General features: G+C 35.1%; 1 protein-coding gene across 5 annotated transcripts in view; it reads left to right on the top strand.

Annotated features, from left to right (window-relative positions):
* Positions 1-21,166, top strand: part of MCTP1 (multiple C2 and transmembrane domain containing 1) — a 533,762-nt gene that overhangs the window by 369,307 nt on the left and 143,289 nt on the right. For 4 of the 5 annotated variants that reach the window (XM_065875060.1, XM_065875059.1, XM_065875058.1 and 1 more), the window contains 4 exons: positions 1,453-1,555; positions 1,885-1,986; positions 2,367-2,441; positions 4,667-4,786. In XM_065875060.1, coding sequence (XP_065731132.1) covers positions 1,453-1,555; positions 1,885-1,986; positions 2,367-2,441; positions 4,667-4,786 — 400 coding nt within the window. Of the gene's footprint in view, positions 1-1,452; positions 1,556-1,884; positions 1,987-2,366; positions 2,442-4,666; positions 4,793-21,166 lie in introns of those variants that run through there. The other variant, XM_065875063.1, reaches the window with a different exon arrangement.

Raw genomic sequence — 21,166 nt, 5'->3', positions numbered from 1 at the left:
CCCCAATTGCACTGACACCAAGGAGGACAAAGCTCTATTTGTTCCATTGCTCAAATCAGCAAACAATTCAGTCTCGGATTCGGCAGATGTTTTAGTTTGGGTTTGTTGCGTTTTAGCACAATAAGAATATTAAGTACTGTCCTATGTACCAGAAAACACTTTGAGTTAATTTTCTTTTTGTTTTAAAAAGTTTGTAAATCTTTTCGATCATGCACTGTAAAAGCTGCCGATGCTACACTATAGTATCTCCTAAGTCCGTGGGTTTTTTTGTTTTTTTTTTTAAGCTGAGCTTTAGAAATGAACTCTGAACAAAGAAAAACTCTCCAAACAGAAGTACTTCTTAAGTTTTCTAACATAGTTTATTTTATTTTCGTATATGAGAAACTGTTTTATTTTCATATATGAGAAACTGCTAAATTCCTCATTAATTTCTTATAATGTCCTTGCTTAAGAGCCAGTAACTAATCAGATTTAATTATCTGACCAATTTATCTTTAAGGAATTTCACATTTTTATAAGAGATGAAAGCCTGGTCAGGAGACTTGCACTCCTAAGAAGGTTGTGGAGAGTGTTTTTCTCTGGAATGCATAATTGAATGAATAGGTTTGATAATTATCAAAGCCATTAATTGATTGTGCTCTGATAAAGCCTTTTCTCACATGTAGTTGCAGTCTTTCAGTAATGAATATATTCATTTTTTGTTTTCTCTTAATTCATGTTTTCTTGGTAAACAGTTTGATCAAAGAATAAATGCTGTCAACAATTGGGGCTTATTTTTCTAGAAACAAAATATGAAGAGCTTGCATACTTGTTTGTTAACATATGTTGTCTTTGGAACATAATGGAACACTACTTAATTTCTAAATCCTAGGGTGGTACAATAGCTATCAATGTTACATTTTCTTCATTCTATACTCTGTGTCGGTTAATTTTTACTATAAACCAAACAGAAATAAGTCAGAGTTTTGGTGAGAGCTATAAAGATAAAGGAGATATTCTATTATGATAAAAAAGAAAAATTATATAAACTATACTGTGACTCTTGCTGAAATCAAACCTGGTAGTGCTTCATGTGGGAGTAACAAGAAGATGGGAATTATTGTAATAATGAGAATAGGAGAAGTCTAAAAAAAAATAAGTGCCACTTATTGATTTTTTTTTACAATAACTTATTCTTTGCCCATCCAGATGGAAATTATATTTTATTGAAAAATTATAACTTAAAGTTACAGTTGTATTCAAAGTTCCAGATAATAGAACCATCATGTCTACTAAGGTGCATTGTGGGAAATTCTGTCAGATACCAAGCTACCTTATGTATGTGTATGCAAATGGTATACATAAAACATATATATACCAAATCAGCTGGAGCTATCTAAATTTTCAAAAGCATTTGTGTTCTTGTTCCCTACTGATGAAGTCTTTTTTTCTTTACATATATTTATTATACAGCAACATTAAAGATATCCATTCAGTTCTTGAAGTGACAGTTTATGATGAAGATCGGGATCGAAGTGCTGACTTTCTGGGCAAAGTTGCTATACCATTGCTGTCCGTAAGTTTCATTCACCTGACACACTGCTCTGTGTTGCTTTTGCTCAAGGAAAAAAAAAACCCCTCAGCTCTATATCTGTCATTTCTCAACCAAGGTCTGTAATAAGAACACTAAAAATTTTAACATACTCAATGCACGGCCATGTTGAATCCCATGATAGTTAATTTTTCCTGACAGACTTGATCCTGGTAATGAACAGGTACTTGTCAGAATTGCCACAGTTGTTTTGGGTTCTCTGTCAGTTTCAGCAGCTGGGGGTCAAAGGTCACTGAGGGAGTGTATTCAGTGGAGACCGCGAGACAGACGGCTGTCATGTCCTTTTCCCGCAGATTCAAAATGGTGAACAGAAAGCCTACGTCTTGAAAAACAAGCAGCTGACAGGGCCAACAAAGGGGGTCATCTATCTTGAAATAGATGTGATTTTTAATGCTGTAAGTCTTAACTTTGGCTTTTTTGTACTGCTAAAGAGTTCAGTTTCATGAAAGCTTTTGTTCCTGATTTGTAGAGAATTTCTGTCAGTCCTCATTTTCTCTAAACCTTGATGTATCCTGGAGAATACGCTTCTGCCACTGCCTGGCACACCCACACTTTCTGTTATAGCTGGCGGCTGCCGCTGTGGCTGTGCTCTGGTCGCTGCCTGCCGGCGTCAGAAATGGAAGCGCATGCATGTGCAACTGTATACATTTATATTTTATGAGCACAGCAGCCAGGACTTTGAAACTTTCGAAATTATTGCAAACTGAACTGCGTGAAAAACTTGTAAACATTTGTACTATATTAATCCATAACAGACACATATGTTGATGTATAGGTGAAAGCCAGCTTACGAACATTAATACCCAAAGAACAGAAGTACATTGAAGAGGAAAACAGACTCTCTAAACAGGTAAAAAGCAAGGAAAGATTAATCCCTCTGGGAAGACTTGATTATATCTGTAAAACATCTATGTAAATTCAAATAAACTTTGGAGGTAAGGAGGGGGGAAGACTATGGAATTTTTGATCATCTACTGATGTGAAATGGCTCTTTCTTTTCTTCTTTCTTTTTCTCTTTTCCCTTCCTTTCCTTAAAAGATCAAACAAGGACAATACCAAACTAGTAAGTTGGATGGGGGTGGTCAGAAAGGAAAGGGGATACTGTAGGCTCTGCATAGAATGGATATGTATTCATGCGTTAGCAGAAGAATGATCATTTTGAACATAAAATACAATTTGATTGCCATGGAATGTGTAAATGAGAACACCAAAAGCTGAGGTTCAAATATATGTCCAGACCACCCACAGGTATGATGCAGGTGTCTGTAAAGTGAGCCCAGTATAAAGTTCTTCCCTCTAATCCACGGGAGAGGGGGCTCTATCTTTTAAGGGAAGCCTTCCTCTTAATTAGATTTTAACTATGATCTTTTAGAAGTGAACTATTATTGGCATTTTTAACTAAGAAAATAGAAAATCAGGAACCCTGATTTTTATATCATGAAGAAATTTTAAATTATGCTTGATATCTCGTAATTAGACTTGTAGTTTTAAATTCAATTTGATAACAAGTTAAGAAAAGAGTATTAAGCTACTCCTTTTAAAAATTGTTTACTTCCAAATAACACAGCTAAAATCAAATGTATTTGAGGTTATAAAGTTTACAGAACTCATTTGTGCGTGTTAAAATCTTTAATAATTTCCTGTGCTATTAGAAGACCAAAAATATTTTGGTTTTAATCCAATCATTTCACCATAAACAGTGCAATCTTTAGTTGTTTAAAGACAATGCATGAGTTACAAATGTAATACCTATCTGAACAGAAATACAGATTGCATATTTCCACAGTTATAGTTAAAAGTTATAAAAGTAGCACTAGAAGTAAGGTGATCAGGGGCCAAGAAGGAAACAAATAGAGACACTTTTTACTTTCCCTGAAAGAAATTTTAACTTGTTTAAACTGGTATGCACGTATGTGCATCTATGTGTACACATATATACGTTATTTTTTCTATGTGACCCCGGTTAACTTTACATAGCTCCTTTAAAATACCAGATCGGCCTTGACGTGTACTTGGAAGTAGCAAAATATTAACCTGCAGACATATTACTCTAATTATTAACATAGCTGTATGTAATTTTTTGAACCTATATCTAGAGCATGGGTTGTTTTTCTTACAGCTGCAGTCATGCCTTAATTTAAATTTTTTAATTTAAATTATTTCAATTCTCATGTACTTTTTTTTCTTGTTCAATATCTGTAGCTTTTCTATCTCTTTTTTTTTATTGAGGTGTAGTTGATGTACAGTATTATATGTTACAAGTGTACAGTATAGTGATTCCCAATTTTTAAAGGTTTGTTCCATTTGTCGTTATTATAAAATATTGACTATATTCCTTGTGTAGCACGATATATCTTTGTAGCTTATTTTGTATATAATAGTTTGTCATATACCTTTTTTAGTAACAGATTTTGTAAAGTACTTGTCATACATTTTTCCCTAAATCCAAAATTATGAAAAAGTAATGAGAAAATGTGGGTGAAATTTATTGTGGGAAGGAGGGAGATAGAGAGACGAAGAGGGAAAAGAGAGAGAGAGAATGAGACTATGATAGTGAGAAAGGGAGAATCCTACTGAAATGGTGAAAAAAATGTTACTTTTCTATAATAAAGCAGTACTTGACAGGTTTTTCCCTAAGGCCCTAAATAAAACCATCCCCAGTTATCCATTTCACTTTGAAATATCTAGAAATTAAAGCATTTAAAGCATTTTAAAAGCACAGGACTTCAGAATTCTTAAATATATTTAAGGTTCCCAGTATTCTAAGTGGCAAAAAAATGTTTTTGAACTGTTGGAGATTGTTTTTTTCTTTTGAAGAGAGGTAGCCCAATTTGCATGATAGTATTATTTATGCAAATATATTTAACTAAGAAATTGCACTTATAATTTAGTTCTTTTCACCTTCTTAGAGATACTTCTTTTCTTCTAACTTGTGAGCCAAATTGCTTGGTATATTCTTACAACTTTATTAACTTTCTGAATCCATTTTAAATCACACTAAACTTGAAGGATTTTGTAGCATATCTGATGGGTTTTAGTCTTGCAAATTCTAATAATACTTTCATTTTCCTATAGCTGCTACTAAGAAACTTTATCAGAATGAAGCGTTGTGTCATGGTGCTCGTAAATGCTGCATACTACATTAATAGTTGCTTTGACTGGGATTCACCCGCAAGGAGCCTCGCTGCTTTTGTGGTATGATCATACTGTATTACTTACATTATTATTCATTAAATTCAGTAATCATAGCTGCATGTTTCTGTGGCAATAGTTACAGTTATGTTGATGTGGCCATTTTAAACTTCTATTTTGAGACTTGACTGGGCAGATTTGCCGTGGGCAGGAACCTGATGGATTGTTCAGGGTCTGAGTCCAAGAATACATCCCCGCCTCAGATTTCCGGAATATAAGACATCTCAGCCAATGTATAATTTTCTCTGTGACAGTTAAAATGTAAAACTTTACATATTGCATAATTCCAAATCCCAATAGCAGAGCCAAGAAAAGTCCTTAGCATTAAAAAATAATAATAATCTTGACCATCTTCATTTTAATTTTATTTGTCCTGTAGATATTCTTTCAAAATATGAAAATCTTTGGCAGTAGCATGCTAGTTGGTAATACTTTAATATGTGAATCAGTTGGAAGTGGATGTGACCTATTTAAGGCACATTTTATTATTTCTGAGATTTCCAGCTTTTAAAAACGCATGAGTGAGAGTTTGATAGATCCAAATAGTCCTCTGACAATGTTCATCTTGTAGCCTTTTACTTTGGTTATTTAAAAACTGCTGATGAGACCAACTTGCAAAGCTAGAAAATCTGAAAGAATACTTTCCTCTGAGCTTCAGCTGGGATTTTCTGCTCTCACATTATTTTTGCTTATTCAGGGTTTCGGTTTGAAGTTTAAGTGGAGTCGTTCTTTTGAAATCTTTTATTTTATTGTCATATTTGTTAGAATATGAGTACCTTATGCTTCCTTATAGTTACCGGTTTCTCAGAATATGACTTTATTATAAGGGGCTTACAAGAAGAGTTTTAATTATAGTAACAAATCAACATTTTAGTATTACCATTCAAATGAGTGTATGCACATCTGTTTAGTACTTTGAGCTCTGTCCTCCTCTCAGGCCTTGTATGGGACTTTCATTAATGTCTGAGCACACGGAACAAAGAGTGTACATGTCCCTTTGTGTTGTGAGTTACCAGGAAGTTAAGCAGCCTGCTTCCCATAGACATGTCGTTGTCTCCTTAAAGAAAGTGACTGTCATCATCATTAAGTTTTAGAAAAGAAAATCTGCCTCTTTCAATATTCTTGTATTTAGCTCTTTCACATAATAAATACATTGGAGTACTGTTAAACAAACTTTATTATTATTTTTCAGCATCATAGAGGCACTTTGATGTTAATGAGGAAAAAATGGTATTGAGTTTCTGTGTGTATTTTATGCCATTACTTCCAGGTTCCAGGGGCCTTTTAGGAGACACAATAATATTCTACTGAAAATGTCATGCTGCCATCTTTGATTCACTCCTCCCAAAGTCATTCCACACAGCTATATGTGAAATTTGAAAACAGAGAAACCTATATAATTATATCATTTGTTCAGGAACCTTCATTTTGAGCAATTTAGCATTACAATGTGTGTAAGTCTTCTTAAACTTCATCTGGCTTCTAGAGGTCACTCACGTAAAGTGAATTCAAGATGGCAGACTTTTTTTCACAATTTCTTTCCGATTGAAAAATAAACCAGGCAGTGAAACTCTGAGAAACTTAGCTACATGTACATGATGGTACTTGAGTAATTTCACTGAAGGGGAGTCAAAATTCACTGGGGAAGAAATGTACTATTCTCTCCCTTAGCTGGTGGTCAGTTTCTAACAGACTGGGTCCTACAAAACACAAGCTGAATGAAAGATGCTTTCAAAATAAGGGGGGCGGGGGAGGCCACAATAAAGGTAGGAAAAGGGACTCCTGACACTGATGGTGAAAAAAGAGACCAAAAACTACAACGTGAATGCACATTAACAGTACTTTTGAGAAGAAACAACAATATTAATGGTTTTATTGAAAAAAATAAAAGAAGCACTGAATTACGTTCCATTGAATGTTATTAAAACAATGAAAACAAAAGCCAGCTTCATGTGTCTGGACCTGAACTAGGAGTTCCAGGAGAATGGGGACCCTGCCTTTTTCACCTGGGACTCTAGCATCACCTGCAGAGTATCTAGCGTTAGTAGGCTCCCAATATAAATGACTATCTAAATCGATAGACCAACCAATGATCCAGTCAGTCAGTCTGAAATTTTTTTCTTATGTGGAGAAACTTTCTTCAATGATACCATATAAATAAGGGTTTGCGCTAATAAAGCTAGCTATTAGATGATGATAGACATAGCTTAATGCTTTGTAGCCATTTTTCCTATACCTTCCATTTGAATTCTAAACTATTTCATAATCCTCTCTCAGTCATCTATTTTAGTCTCAGATTAAATTCTGATACAAAAAGATCCTTATATAGTAATAATAACAACTAACATTTATTACATATCTATGTGCCAAAGAACTGTTTTTCAGGCACTAAAGCAGGAAAGTGCTTTTCATGCATTAATAAATTTAATATTCCCAACAACCTTATTATGAGGTAGATACTGTTATTTTCCTGATATACAGAGGGAGAAGCTGAGGCACAGACAAGTTAAGTACCTTGCCCCAAGCCACATGGATATGATTTCCTTTTCAAAAGAGCTTTTAAATTATGTACCTTGTCATCTTAATATCATAACGATTTGGGAAAAAAGAACTGTTGTAGGATTTTTATTCATCTTATAGATATTCAATGATGTATTTAAAAATGAAATGTTTCAAAGATCTTATTGCATAACCAGAGCCTTTTTTAGGCCAGTTTTTTGAAAAGAACTGCTTTCCATTAGGAGAAGCTATGAGCAGCACCCCATTGTTACAAACATATTGTTCCCATCATTCCCTGTTGATGGATCACGGATCTATTATTATAATATTGGTTCCACTTGGCCCACTTTTTCATAAATGCAGCTGCCTCACATGGAGCACATGCATTTGTACCATTATGCCGCTTGGTTTTAGGCCCAGATCAGTAAACTTTATGTTTAAGTGCCTTTTTTCTATTCCATTTTATTTTTCTTTTCTAATTTACTATCCAAAAATAAATGTAGAATAATGAAATTAAAATGGAAAAACAATAATTTTGTCCCTATGTCAGTTAAAATGGAGAGTATGTGAAATGCAGGGGGAGAGCTGCCCTGGCTTCTTTATGTGCTACCTATGTGCTCTGTGGAAGGTTCAAAGCTGGCTTACAGTATTAGAAACGGAAATCGGCCTGGAAGGTGATGGATGAAATATAAGCAAACACATTCCCGGCAATGAATGTCCTTATTGTTGTGTGCTATGAATTAGGTTTCTAAATTTTACTATGAATATTGTATGCTTAAGAGCAAACACAGACGTATGTGACGTGGAATGCACAACCGCTTGTCTTTGGGATTCATCTATTGTAGACGTGGAAGTGTCTCATAAATTGGGCCTAATTTTCATCAGGCTCTTGACTAGACATTTGTGTTCTTGTGGATGTCAGTGGGTGCAACGTGGAAAAAAAAAAGTGTACATTCTCTCTTTCTTTTCAGTACTGTCATATCTCACTGTAATGAGCACAAAAATAATTGGACAACCGGGCTATCAGTAAAAAGGACACACTTCAGTGTGCGTCGAAGAATTATTTTACAGGACAAACTTTAATCCTTAAATGGGATTGTAGATAATTTGTGGTACCATCTGTCCATTTGGAATTGTTTTAGCCTTTTCTGTCGTTATACAGTAAGTGCCGCTGTGTTTAACATTAACATTTGATATTTTACACATTTAATTTCTGTTCTGCTGTGTGGTCCTTAGGGAATGGAACGCTAGTGCTACATGAGAGAGACAAAGTATTGATCAGTTAACATTTCAGCTACATTTATGTATGTCGCAAAATTAATGAAAATGCCAGACAAAAATGTCAGAGTGCACAAAAAGGTAGAATTTAAATTTGGTAGTTTAATGAAAAGTTTAAGATGTGCATTATCAAAAATGTCCTCTTGCCTTTAAAGTACAATTCCTAGCAGAATAACTAAAGGGAGACACATTTTACTTAGAGGAACAATGAACATGAATTACGAAGGGATGTCAACTCCTCAAAGTACCTTGTGTTCCAAAACAGCATGTTTGAATGCTTAACAGTTACTCATAAAATACGTGTGTTTCTCTTCCTATCTGGAGAGCTACTGGCTTCAGCCCTCCGGGCTGACCAGCCGATGAGGCAGGCTTCCTACCGAGATTCTCCCCCTAGGTTTTCCTTGGTATCCAGGCATTCCTTTTGTGTCAAAACTGAGAATTCCCTCTACAGCAATTCATTGAGGCCACTCTGGTTCATTACTCGTTCCTTTCTAGGTCGTTTTCAAATGCCTGGTTTTCCTTTGCTCCTAGATAATTTGAGCTCCACCTTCATTCAATCCCCATTTTAGTAAAGGATCACACTCTGGACAACAGCGACTCTCAGAAAAGCTGGGCCATTATGCAGGCAAAGAGAAAAAACAGTGATGATGTATGCAAAGAATGACATGAGACAGCTCTGTGTAGCCAAATGATTTAAAAAAAAAAAAATGGAGGAAGCACAAGCAAAGGAAGAACTGAACTTGCAGAGGCAATGGGAATATAGTACAATGATCTGAAGACAATAGGCTCCCAAGGAAACCTTATCAAGTACTTCCTGTGTAGAAAGCCTGCTGCTATTAAACAACATATGGATTTTTCTAAAAGTTATTACAAACAATAAGGACATTTTAAGTGACCTTCATGTTCAAGGACTAAAAAGGGAGCATCGCTTAAGAAGAAATGTTAATGTGAAAACAAAAACATGTCTATATCACCTGTAGTTTAGATTCAAGTCTAACTAGCCTTCATATCACTGAACAAAAGAGGGTGATTGTACCGGACATATGGAAGGTAATTTTAAATTTCAACAGAAATTTCTATTTTAAAGAGTGTGAGACATCAGTAATACCACACCAACAAGATTATGATTCAGGTTTCTAGCAATTTTCAAATGATTTTTACAGAAGCTTTTGTTGTTGTTGCTACCATATTTTTTAGTGCCAGCAGAAAAAATTGGAAATGTTCCAGATGTAATTTTTGTTACTTTCCCCACAACAGCAAAATAGAAGGACCCCTGAAAACCAAAGAAACAAGTACTAAAGCAGAATGATCTATAACTGATGGTCCTATCCTTGTATTCTTGAATTTTCCTGGAATTATGTAAATCTCAACTTCCAAGACCTTTTGCCCACCCTTCTTTATAGATGCTTTCCTCTGACATAAGGACTTACTAAATTTATAAACAATTCTTCCAATTTAATTTACACAAATTTTAAAGGTACGTTAAACATTTCCTTCACAAATGTGTAAGTGAGAAAAAAAGAAAGTCTATACAGAGTTTCATTGATTTAGAATATTGTATACCTCCTAGTTGCCTAAAATTCCTTTTACAAAGTCAAAGAGTATTGACGCTTAGAAGATTCTAGTACTACTGTATTTTTCTTTTCAGTAAATAGATTGTGTGCCCAATTCATATGAACCTGCTGGCACTTTAAGTTGATGTATACATTTTTTCCAAATTTATCTGAATTCCATGGAAGGAAAATGTTTTTCAAGCAGTGGCCTATGAAAAAATTGTTGTTTTGTAAGTGGTACCTTCCGAAAAGTGTTGCATATAAATTCTTGCAACTGTGTAAAAGCCCCCCCAAATACCACAGTTTAGAAGTGAGTTGAGTTTTAGGATTGATCACAATTAGCTAAAATCAGATATTAATGAAACAAAACATTTTGACTAGATTTCTCCAGTCCTTGAGGAGTGATGCTCTAGTTCAGTTTGTAGGTCTATTTAAATGTATAATCTTTTTGTTTTATTTTTGTGGCTGTTACATATACCAATGCAGCACTTCCTCAAATCAGCGCTTAGCTTTCTTTAAATGGTGCCAATACCCTTTTTTGTTTATCTTAATATTGTCAGCAAAAGGGGCTCCTGCTCTTTGGAGGGAGATAATAACATAAGGCACAGAGTCTACCACTCTCTGAAAAGCTTACTCCTCTTAAATTTTATTTTATATTTTCAACAAGAAGAATTTAATTCTTATAACACATCACACACGTTATCTATTATTTCTACTCTCCCTCCTTTGTTCTCTAAAGCAGGAAGTAGTAAGATGCTATAATCTGGAGACGTTTTCTTCTGTGCGTGATTTGAGGAAAATCGAGTTATTTCACTTTTTCTCAAGTACAGTACTCTTGTGCTATATTATAATCAAACATAAACTGCAGATCTCGTCAGCATAACAATGATACCATATTGAATCTAGGAATTAGCCTTCTCATGAACCTTAATGATATGTGCAATGAAAGTTGGGGTGACACCAGTGCCTCATTGTGGTCTCCTTCTGGCTGTATGGCTGCTGTACCATTTCCCCATGCAGCCTCCTTGTATTATGTATCAGGTAGTTACAGCCTCAAAACCTTTATGAGACCCTTAAAAAATATGTTTCATCCAGATTTTACAACTAAGTTGACTAAGGATCAAAAATTATAAAATAATGAAATCAGAGGTGTCTCGCTATCTGTCCTCAGATTCCTAAACCAGCGTTCTTGTCCTCTGAAAAATTTTCCACCCCCTAGCTTCAATTTAAATTGTTAGACACAGACATTCTAAGCAAAACAGCAAGCCATATTCCACTGCAAAATATTATTCTGTAAAGTGTGTTTCAAAGGAGAAAGTTTAAATGAATGAGATAATTGTATAATTTATTTTAGTAAAATTCTGTAAAGTAAGAGTAATAACTCTTCTGAAAGATTGTAAATTACAACAGCAATGCAGTCATTAATATACTTTAGACAGTGACTTCACTCTCCACATGTTTTCATGCCCCTTTGTATTGGGTAAATATTAAGAAATAAGGAGTAGAATGCTTTCTATTGTCTGATTTTTCTATTTTGACCAGTTATGAAGATATACCTTAGAATTGTGGTGTATTAGAGTTAATGTACCAAGTGAGAAACTAACCTGAAATGCTGTTAAGGAAGATTTTCATTGCCTTTTTTCTTGCCATCATTTTTACCACGTTTGAACATTACAGTCAGAATCGACTATAGATGCAGTAGTCACTCCTGCCATAGTAGGTGTGTGAGTTATGACACTGTGTTGCGTCCTCTATTTTGCTGTGGTGACAGAGATCCAATACTCAGCAAGTGGTAACATTAGAGATCAGTAACAGAGGGAAGATGAAAGAGTGACCATTTCTCGTGTTTGCACCAGTCATCAGCCACTGGCTCAAAGGGAAGTAATGAAGAGAAAATCAGAGAAAAGCTAAGAAGCAAGGAAAGATAGAAATCACATCAAAGTGTAAACAGATATTTAGATAAAAATGAAAGGCAACCCTGATTTTAAGGGTGGGAAAAAAGATTTTAGAGACAAAGCTTGGCTTTTATTTTGTTTTAAATCAGTGTTTCTCTGTTTTTCTCATATTCACCTCTCTAAGGGGAAGCTTTTCATTTACTTTAATGAGACAAATGAAATACTAAGGAATAAGATTTTTCTCAGGGAGTGTTGAGCTTTGAAGGGCCACAAATCATTGTGATACCCTAAGATTCTTTTTGCTCTCCCCCAAGAACCAATTTTTACCCCCTTGGGTGCCATCTCAACCCTGTTGAGAATTCATGCTCTAGATCAAGTTTAATGTGAGTTTAACTATGTTTACTTTCATGCTCTTGGTGGTAAAGTCTAGTTTAGATTTTTGGTAGTTTGCATACAATGCAAATTATTCCCATAGGTAATCAGTCTGGAGAAAGAATTAGTGATCTCTATACAAAATTACTGACTACATTGGAGTCCAGTGAAAGGACAGATTTTGTTTGGCTTCACAGAGATTGAAGAATTGAATCTTCCCCTTATGAAAACCTATATGAGAGTTTTCTTCTCTACACCGATTCCAAGGGTACATTGTGCTTCACTGAAATGGAGAAGTGGGGTGAATATTAATTCTGGCCTAAGTAATATAACCTCTATCATTATGAAGGTTAGATGGGTTTTGTCCATACATTGTACTATAGTTATGACTAATAGATAGTCTTTATATTCCTAAATGAATATCGTTATGTTAGAGATATAAAAGCATGCTTTATTAGGCTTGATTACCTATTAGATTTTCATTGGAAGGGAAGGAAAAAGGGTTGTGGAATAGGAAAGTCATTTAAAACAGGGAAGATACACGTTCTACTAGCTATTCTTTATGGCTGGTTACTCAGTTCCCCAAAGGAATCAAAAAACTTTCACTGTTGTAATTTATCAATAATAAGTAAATATATGATGTTTTATATTCTAGTTAGCTATATACAAATAATTCAGCTGCATTTTCCATAGTTAGCATCTTTACAGTTTCTGCCAAGAAGACTGCAGGCAATACTTACATGTTTGAAATAAGAATATATCATCCAATTTTGTCATAAAATGTTGGTGAATTAAATACTATTTTCCTGAGAGAAATCTTTTGGATTTCATTTAAAATGAGAGATTGCCAAGGCTACAAGTAGTCCATTAATTATCCACAAATTATTATGCTGAGGTTGCATATAAGAGGTGTTATATTTTGAAGTGATATTAGTAAAGTAATGACTGCTACTCGGAGAAAATTCATAAATATAGAAGTTCAGATAGCTGAGGTCACTTTTTCTAGTTAGGCAGCGATATTGAAAACTTATCTGGTTTTGTTTAAATTATTTTAAGTTGAGTTTGGTTTTTCCATCACAAGAGACTATTGCATGCCTCAACCAGGAGGCTGGTATTTTTAAGAGAGACCTTTAACCAAGGTTCTACTAGTTTGGGTGTGCACTGTTTCCTTTATTTTTTAAATTCTCAGAATATGAGCCTCCTACCACAGTTTTATTTCTAAGTCCTGAATCTTGGTTGGTATGTAGTTAAAACTACATATTTTTTCATATAGACTCACAACCTCCAAACAAGATGTAAAAGTCTGTTTTGTAAGACAGCTGCTTAAACCTTGGAATGCATTTCCCCACAGTGGCAGTATCATAAATACTGACATAGAACCATTCACAAAGCCTATCGATCCCCTCATAGAGTACTAGCTGTCGAATGGAAATATCACATGTAGGAAGTAAATTCAATGCAATCATGGCTTGGTGCTCAGGATGCCAGGAACACACCTACCCCAATCCTACCTCAGGATAAAGCACCTTCCTCATGGCAAAGGCAAGGGGTCTACAAAGGTGGAGATTGTACAGGCTTTTAAGGGTGTAGATGAATTCATAGAATGTTACAGTTGGAAGGGAGCTTAGAGATCATTTTACAGTAGAGGAAATTAAAGTGCTCTAAGGGAGAGGAACTTACTGAGGCACTAACTCTTCTTCTCCCCCAATTGTTGGTAATGGACGCTTCAAAGACAGCAGCATTGAGGAGAGAAGAAGAGGGGGAGAGAGGGAGAGAATCTCTGTCCCGAAGTTTATAAGTCAAGTTGTCCTTCATTAAGGAAAACCAAGTGACATTGTCCTGTAGAGTTCTAAGCATGTAAAATTAGACTCCCAGTTCTTGGTATTCCCTATTAAGGAATGTGTTGATCGAAAGGGCTGGAACTGCCTATTCAAAATAGTAAATCTGTGCTCACTTTGCTTAGTATTATTCCTGCAGTTCAAGTGATAAGTGCATATCTTATCTTCTGATGAACTTCTCTATTAGTTGCGATCACATCACATTACAGCTCCCCCAAACACTGCAGAGATGTGTATATAGTAATAAAGGACACAAAAAGTTCACTGTGTATTTAAGTGAGGTACATTTTAGACAAGCAAAGAAATGTCATTTGGCCTCTAAGTAGTATAAATTACTTATTCCCGAAAGTAAATGTAGACTCATTAAGAATATATTTCCCAGGTTTCAAACACATACTTTCATGAGTTGCTTAAACAGTTTAAACCATCTATATTGATCCATATTGATTTAATGGTAGCTGAGATGAACCTGTCCATGGCCTAAATTTCCATTAGACTGAATAAATGCCAGGAAAAAAGTGTATGTACTGTGAATTATCTAGGAAAACTGGTGATCCAGTTTCATTGTTTTGCTTTAATCCTAAATTTCCTTTAAAATTACATAGATCAAAACTTTTCTAGCATATAATTAAGCAAAAGAATGGAAGCGTATATTCCTTTACAAAGTGGTGGAAGTACTGAATTAATAATAATTTGGGCCTATGTTAAGATACTATTAGAATTTGTAGGGTGTTGCCCACTTTGTTACATAAATTATGTGAGGTATCGTTTGCTATAAATTTGGTGCACCAATTTATCGCTATTGGAGTTACCGGAGTGAATAAAGCTAAATGAAATCATCTATATGAAATGCTTTGAAGTCCTTAAGTATGAGGGCCCTTGGATCATTTAGGCTTGAATAATACATAAGACCACAACAACACAGGTTTTTGTTTCTGAGAGCTGTTGTAACCTTTCAAAATTTGTATCAATCTTGAGAAAATGATTTAACTTAAAATTATTATTTGGAAATATCCTATACTGGACCTAAGAAAGGGAAATAAATCACAAGGAAAAATTTCTCATCAGTGTTTGCTAAAAATGCATGAGTCTTCCTCCAAAAATATGCGGGAGACGTAATAATACCTGGGTTCTATTTCCAATTGACTAGATTGTTTAACCTAAGTTTAAGGAACTAGGAAAAAAATAGATTGCAAACTGAAAAATGCCATTTTTCAGTATTTTTAATCCATTATTACAATCAGTGACAGGAGATAAATTCAGGCTGTTCTGCTTGAGATGTATTTCAGTTCCATTAACAGATCTTCCCCGTTTTCATGCACACTCAATAAAGCTGTGTTGAATGACTGACTCAGATGACTTCAGCAGCAAAACTGGAAGTTAAAGCTGTAATATTGTAACAGAAACCCCCAACAGTAGTATCAGATGAAGCTGAGAATAAATGTAGTATATCAGGCATCATAAGAGGGTGAATGTGGGATACATTTATGCCCTCCTCTACCTACTGTGAGATTCATACATAAGATTCACGCTCATTATTCTCGTCATCTTAATGAGATCAGTGTGGGAACATTTCTCTACTCTCCCTCTTGACTGTCAGAAATGGGACACTCCATTATTTCTCCTTCTTCTCTCTACTTTTAAGGGACAAGCTATATTTTCTTGGAAGGCCAGAAATGTTAACTGATTGCATCAGGCAGCCCCAGAGCATAACACCGAAAGGCTAAAGGACTCTAGGTAGAGACCACAGCGTTGGTCTCTCTCTCTCTCTCTCTCTCTCTCTCTCTCTCTGTCTTGCTCGTTTTCGCTCTCGCTCTCGCTCTCGCTCTCGTTCTCTTTGTCTTTCCTATGCGCACTTTCTTTTCTTTCAGACTTTTATTGTCTGCCCTACTTCCTAAGGGGTTTCCTTGGAAAAGAAGGGAAATTTCTCCATGTGGAGGAAAATAGGGTACCTGAGTATTATCTCTAATTGCTACCCTCCTTCTCTTTGGATCTATCGCCCTGATTAGTTTTGCGCAGTCTTCCTAAACCAGCTCTGAACATGATCAGTTCATGTGTTCAAGCCAGACATGTGTCCGGCCTTGAACTAAAAGAAATAGAATGGGCAAGGCACCCGTTCTAATGCATCTTATCCTCAAATAAATTTTCAAATCTGTCAAGTAACAGTCACTGTTTATAATTAAAGTTGCTAGGAGAGATTTTTATCATGTTTTTAGATCATGAATTCCCTTCATCCTTAAGGACAAGACAACAGGAACTTACAAAAATTCAAGCCAGCTAGGCTATTGATTATTAATTTATATTGTAACCACACTGGTTTTAGTACTGTTTTCCTTGAGAGGAGCTCAGATTCCCTTTAACATGATTGAAGAATTTTAAAGTAGACATTTTTAATATTTGCTGCCCTCTTATTTATAACTTGTTTAATGCACCACTGTTAGCACAGGAAATATGAGTTAATAAAAATGTCATAGTATTAGTGAATAAAACACTATGTAATTGTCCCCAGGTAATAATTAACAGCATAAGCCTATATTAGCAATAGTCTTAGTGTACAGTCCCTAAATGTATTTGATTCTCATCTTTTAAAAAGTAATTTTGTACTGAAATTCAGTAATAAAATATTTGAGAGATTTAGTTAAGCTAGTTAATGTAAACTTCTTAAGTGAGCGAATCTTTTCAAGTGATGTGTATTATATTGCTATGTTAAACATCATTCTATTTTAAAATCAATCTGAAAGTTTGAAATGTTAGCTTAATGATCGCCAGAGCAACCTTATTGAGGTTCATAAAAGGCTTATTTATCTCATCACAGTATTTGTTAAAACAGTTGAAAAATAAAATCAATAAGCCATGAGGTCATTATTACGTAATGTTTTTGCTCACATAGATAAATAGGTTTCTTTTTCTCTCTTTCTTCTTAAATAATGTCTCGCTGGCTTTGTTCTGTGGCTGCAGCAGGCTGTTAGTATGTATCTTTATACCATCAGAATGAATGAGATATATCTGTATAAATTATTGATTCACTTGAGCCTACCTCTGTAATTCAGAGCTGAAAACTCTGGCAGCTTATCTAATAGAATGATACAACTAGGAGAATGAAGTTACCTACCACAGCAACAGTTGCCAGTTGGGGGGTCAAATGCCCTTTTACCTTTATACCTGAACACCTGCAAATTGAGCTGTATCCCATTCAGAATTTTAAGAACAGGTCCATTGTCGCAGGAAGTAGGAGTTTGTTTCTTGGAGAAAATTATGCCAGTTCTAGTTCTGAATGAAAGACAAGGCTTTTATTACTCAAGGGATATTAGGGCTGACTGCTTTTTTGAGAAAACAAATTTGCTGTAACTTTATCTGTAATTTAGTCCTGAATGGGTGCAAATAGACTGCACATTGTATGGTGCAGAAAGAAGAAAATAGGGGTTTGTTAAAGCCCTACAAGGGCTATGTAACCATTATATTTCCGAGGGAAGTCTTATCGGAATTGCAGGCTATAAGGGGGAATATTTTGGTTACAGCCTTAGCGTCAAACACCTGTTTTGAATTTTAGTTTAGAATGACATTGGAAAAGAAAGTTTTTGTCTAAAATTATGGAGGATGAAATACCCATCTCCTGAAAGTTGCTGTACGGGCTGTCTTTGACTTCGAGACTGGCCCTCTCCAGAAACTTCAGAAGTCATTATAATCACTCCTGAGGTTGAACGCTAGACTCAGACCTAGGTGGACTGTGTTGACTTGTTTCACTCTTATAAGCAGATTAAATTTATAGCTTTATATACCCTTTCTGATTAAAAAATAAATACTATGCTGTATTCTTCACGTAAGAGTCTAATTTAAGCTTTGCCAAGGCTGAGAGCAAGATGGATGTTTTGAGTAAGGGACAAGAAAAAACACACTTTGGCTGGTGAGCCTCCAGGTCACACAGTGTGGGACTAATGGAAGATACATGATTTGAAGAAACTCATCCCTCAAGTTGGTCACCCACACCTTAGTCAGCAAGCTCAGTAGTTGTCATAGAAACCCTTATTTTTACAGTGTTATAGTTGATCACTGACATGGAACCAGTCTAGGTAATCAAACATCTTCGCCATATGCTTGTTCTGAGTTCCAACATAGTCAATTAGCGCATTTTCTATCAAAAACTTAGTTGTAATAGGTCTTCATTAGTTAGCAGTTGCCATAATTGGATAGTTACTCAATTATGTCCATTACCCCAACCTCATTTTCACTTCTTTTCTGATCCAAGTAGGAGTATATCCGAGAGCATTCATGAGCCCTGCTTTAAGCAAAATTCATGACCCCTACCTCAAACAAGCCAGGGCTGTTAGGGGTTGAGCCAGGGTTTAATACTTAATTTTCTTACTATGTTTTAGCATATATAACTAGGCCCTTGAGCACTCCCTTTTTCTATTTATTTCAGAATTTCTAGTGTTTCTTCACTGAGTAAGGAGAGGAGAACTCTATGGTAAAGGCCCATGGTGCAATAATGTCTCTAGGATGTGATGACCATTCTACCCTTAAACCCATCCCTTCTTTCACCATTTTCCATTCTCCCCATCAGATACCCATCTGGGCACATCATTATCCTGGGATTACTCCCCATTATCTGCATTATGGTCCCTGTTACCCTCTGCCTGTGTCTGCCATTATGATGTCACTGAAACTCACCTGTGCCCTGTATCATCTGATGATCAAATCTGTTGTCTAGGAGTGGGAATGGGCCACCTCCAGATAACATATGTGCATTTAATCACTGGCCTTGTGGGCAAAGTATTTCTGATTTTCTTAGACATCCAAACCCTTACTTATGAGCAGGTGTAAATGGTTGTAACTGGAATATCAGACAGCAGGTAGAGCATTCAAGTGGCCCTTGGATAACACCATATGGGACATTTCTGGCCCCAGTAACGCACACAGATGCTCTTCTTGGTGAGAATTGTACCTCTTGACCTTCGTTATAAAATTACGAATGTGAAACAGTCTGGAAGAGAATTGGTCATGCAGGTTTTCTAAGCTTGGTAGCCTCATTGTGCTTTCCTCTGTGTAATACTAAATAAAAGAAGCAAAAGCAGGTACCTTCATAAGAAGTGTAACAAACCACAGTTAGCTTAAGAAACACAGAGTTTAAACTTCCCTGCATAATGAAGCATCAAGGCTGCAAATTTTCAGCCAGTGGAATGGCACATGAAAAGGAAGGATAGTCAAAGTCTACTAACCTTCCTGCTTCTGTCCATTTTCTGGAACACAGTAGGGTTCTTTCTAATGCATCCATCCTCGCTGACCAGGTCTTTGCGATTTAGATTTGTAGGCTGGACTCAATGTAAGAATGTAAATTGTTTCAAGGATGACAGATTACACATCTGGTTTCTTCTCCCCCCAAACCCCCGCATTCACCTTTATAACAATTTTTTTTTCAAAAAGTAATGTGGTTTAAAAATCATTTTAAGTTGCCCAACATAAATGATACAATCAAATATTGGATTCACAAACAATAGCCTTTATTGGTTTGTGACAAGTGATCCATCTTTTTGCATTAGTGCAGCTTTCTGAACCAGATTATTTTTCATAATTGATAATTTGTGAGTCATATATTTGTTATCTGTTCTTTTATGGCTTTGAAAATAGTGAACGATGCCAAAGATCACTGTGCTTTTATAAAGAAAATTATTTTAGTGTAGTTTATTGGCTGGCATTTTCTGAAAGTATGTTACTGATAAGTTTTGCAGAGAATGTAACAAAGGTAAAAGTAACATTCCTTGCTAGGAGACCTGATGGGCCTAGAATTCCTGTTGATAATGTGAATTTAGTTTTAGAATTTATTCATGTTTAGCATGAGAATAATAAAAATATACAAATAAGAAAAAATGTCAAAATTCTGCAAGCTGAGAGAAAATAGTTTTGTTGCATATATGAGCAATTTTCCCAATACAAAATCCACATTAAAACGATGCACAAACACAGTAAAAAGTCTGTCTTGCTATGAGCATTACAATTATACCGGCAGAATAATGACACTCTTGCTTGTGATCAATAATTTTAGTTGATTTTGATAGATAGCCTCAGGAAAAGTATCCACCATAATACAATTTTTATTATTTAGCTTTATATTTTGTTCCTAAAGCCTTCATAAATGCAATGGAAAATTCTTACCCTTTATTATGGTTAATAATTATGTTATGGTAGAATTAGGGCTCTACATATGAATTTGTTAGCCCCAGGTAAATAATAATACGGCATTTGAAATCCATTTTGCCTAAGAGGGCAATATTAAAAACTTTTCTTACCCTTAATTAATAATTCTCTCACATAACCTGAACATATTCACTAATTCTATTCACAATTATACTGACTGACAAAGTATAAATCCGTTGGAAAAGTAGCAACCCAATTTACTGAGAACTAATATTGTTAGATGAATTAAATATTAATTTCATAGAAAGATTGTTATGAATCTGCTTTTAGAAATTACATGGTTCGTCCTCAATTTTTACTAAAATTTCTCCTGAACAATTTAATTATAGAAAACTATTTCGAATAAAAAGATTATCTACTTAATTAAAAGAAAATTGAGATCATTTAATCATTATGGAATTATATTATGATTATATACAATTAAACACCATGTATAAAACATTTGCTCTTCAGGAGACCCTAATAGTAGGGGAAGAAAAACACCTGTAGGTTAATGTCTTCATCACTTCCACTTTTAAAGTCATGGATTCTATTCCACACATTTATTACATCCCCTAATTGCTTAAAATTCATACTTTAGTTGGGGGGAAATGCTGACCAATGTACAGTTGGCTATAAATCAGAATAAACAAGAATATTTATTACTAGTACAATGCCTTCTCTTTGATGATTTTGTTATATTTGAACTCTTTAATTAATTGAATTTCACCTAAGTTTATTACTTCTAAATATTTCAAAGATATATTATGATTAAAA

The sequence above is a fragment of the Phocoena phocoena genome, chromosome 3 (genome assembly GCF_963924675.1).
Source record: "Phocoena phocoena chromosome 3, mPhoPho1.1, whole genome shotgun sequence".
Taxonomy (NCBI): Eukaryota; Metazoa; Chordata; class Mammalia; order Artiodactyla; family Phocoenidae; genus Phocoena; species Phocoena phocoena.
Note: the sequence above shows the minus strand (reverse complement) of the source record. Positions and strands in the feature narration are given on the sequence as shown.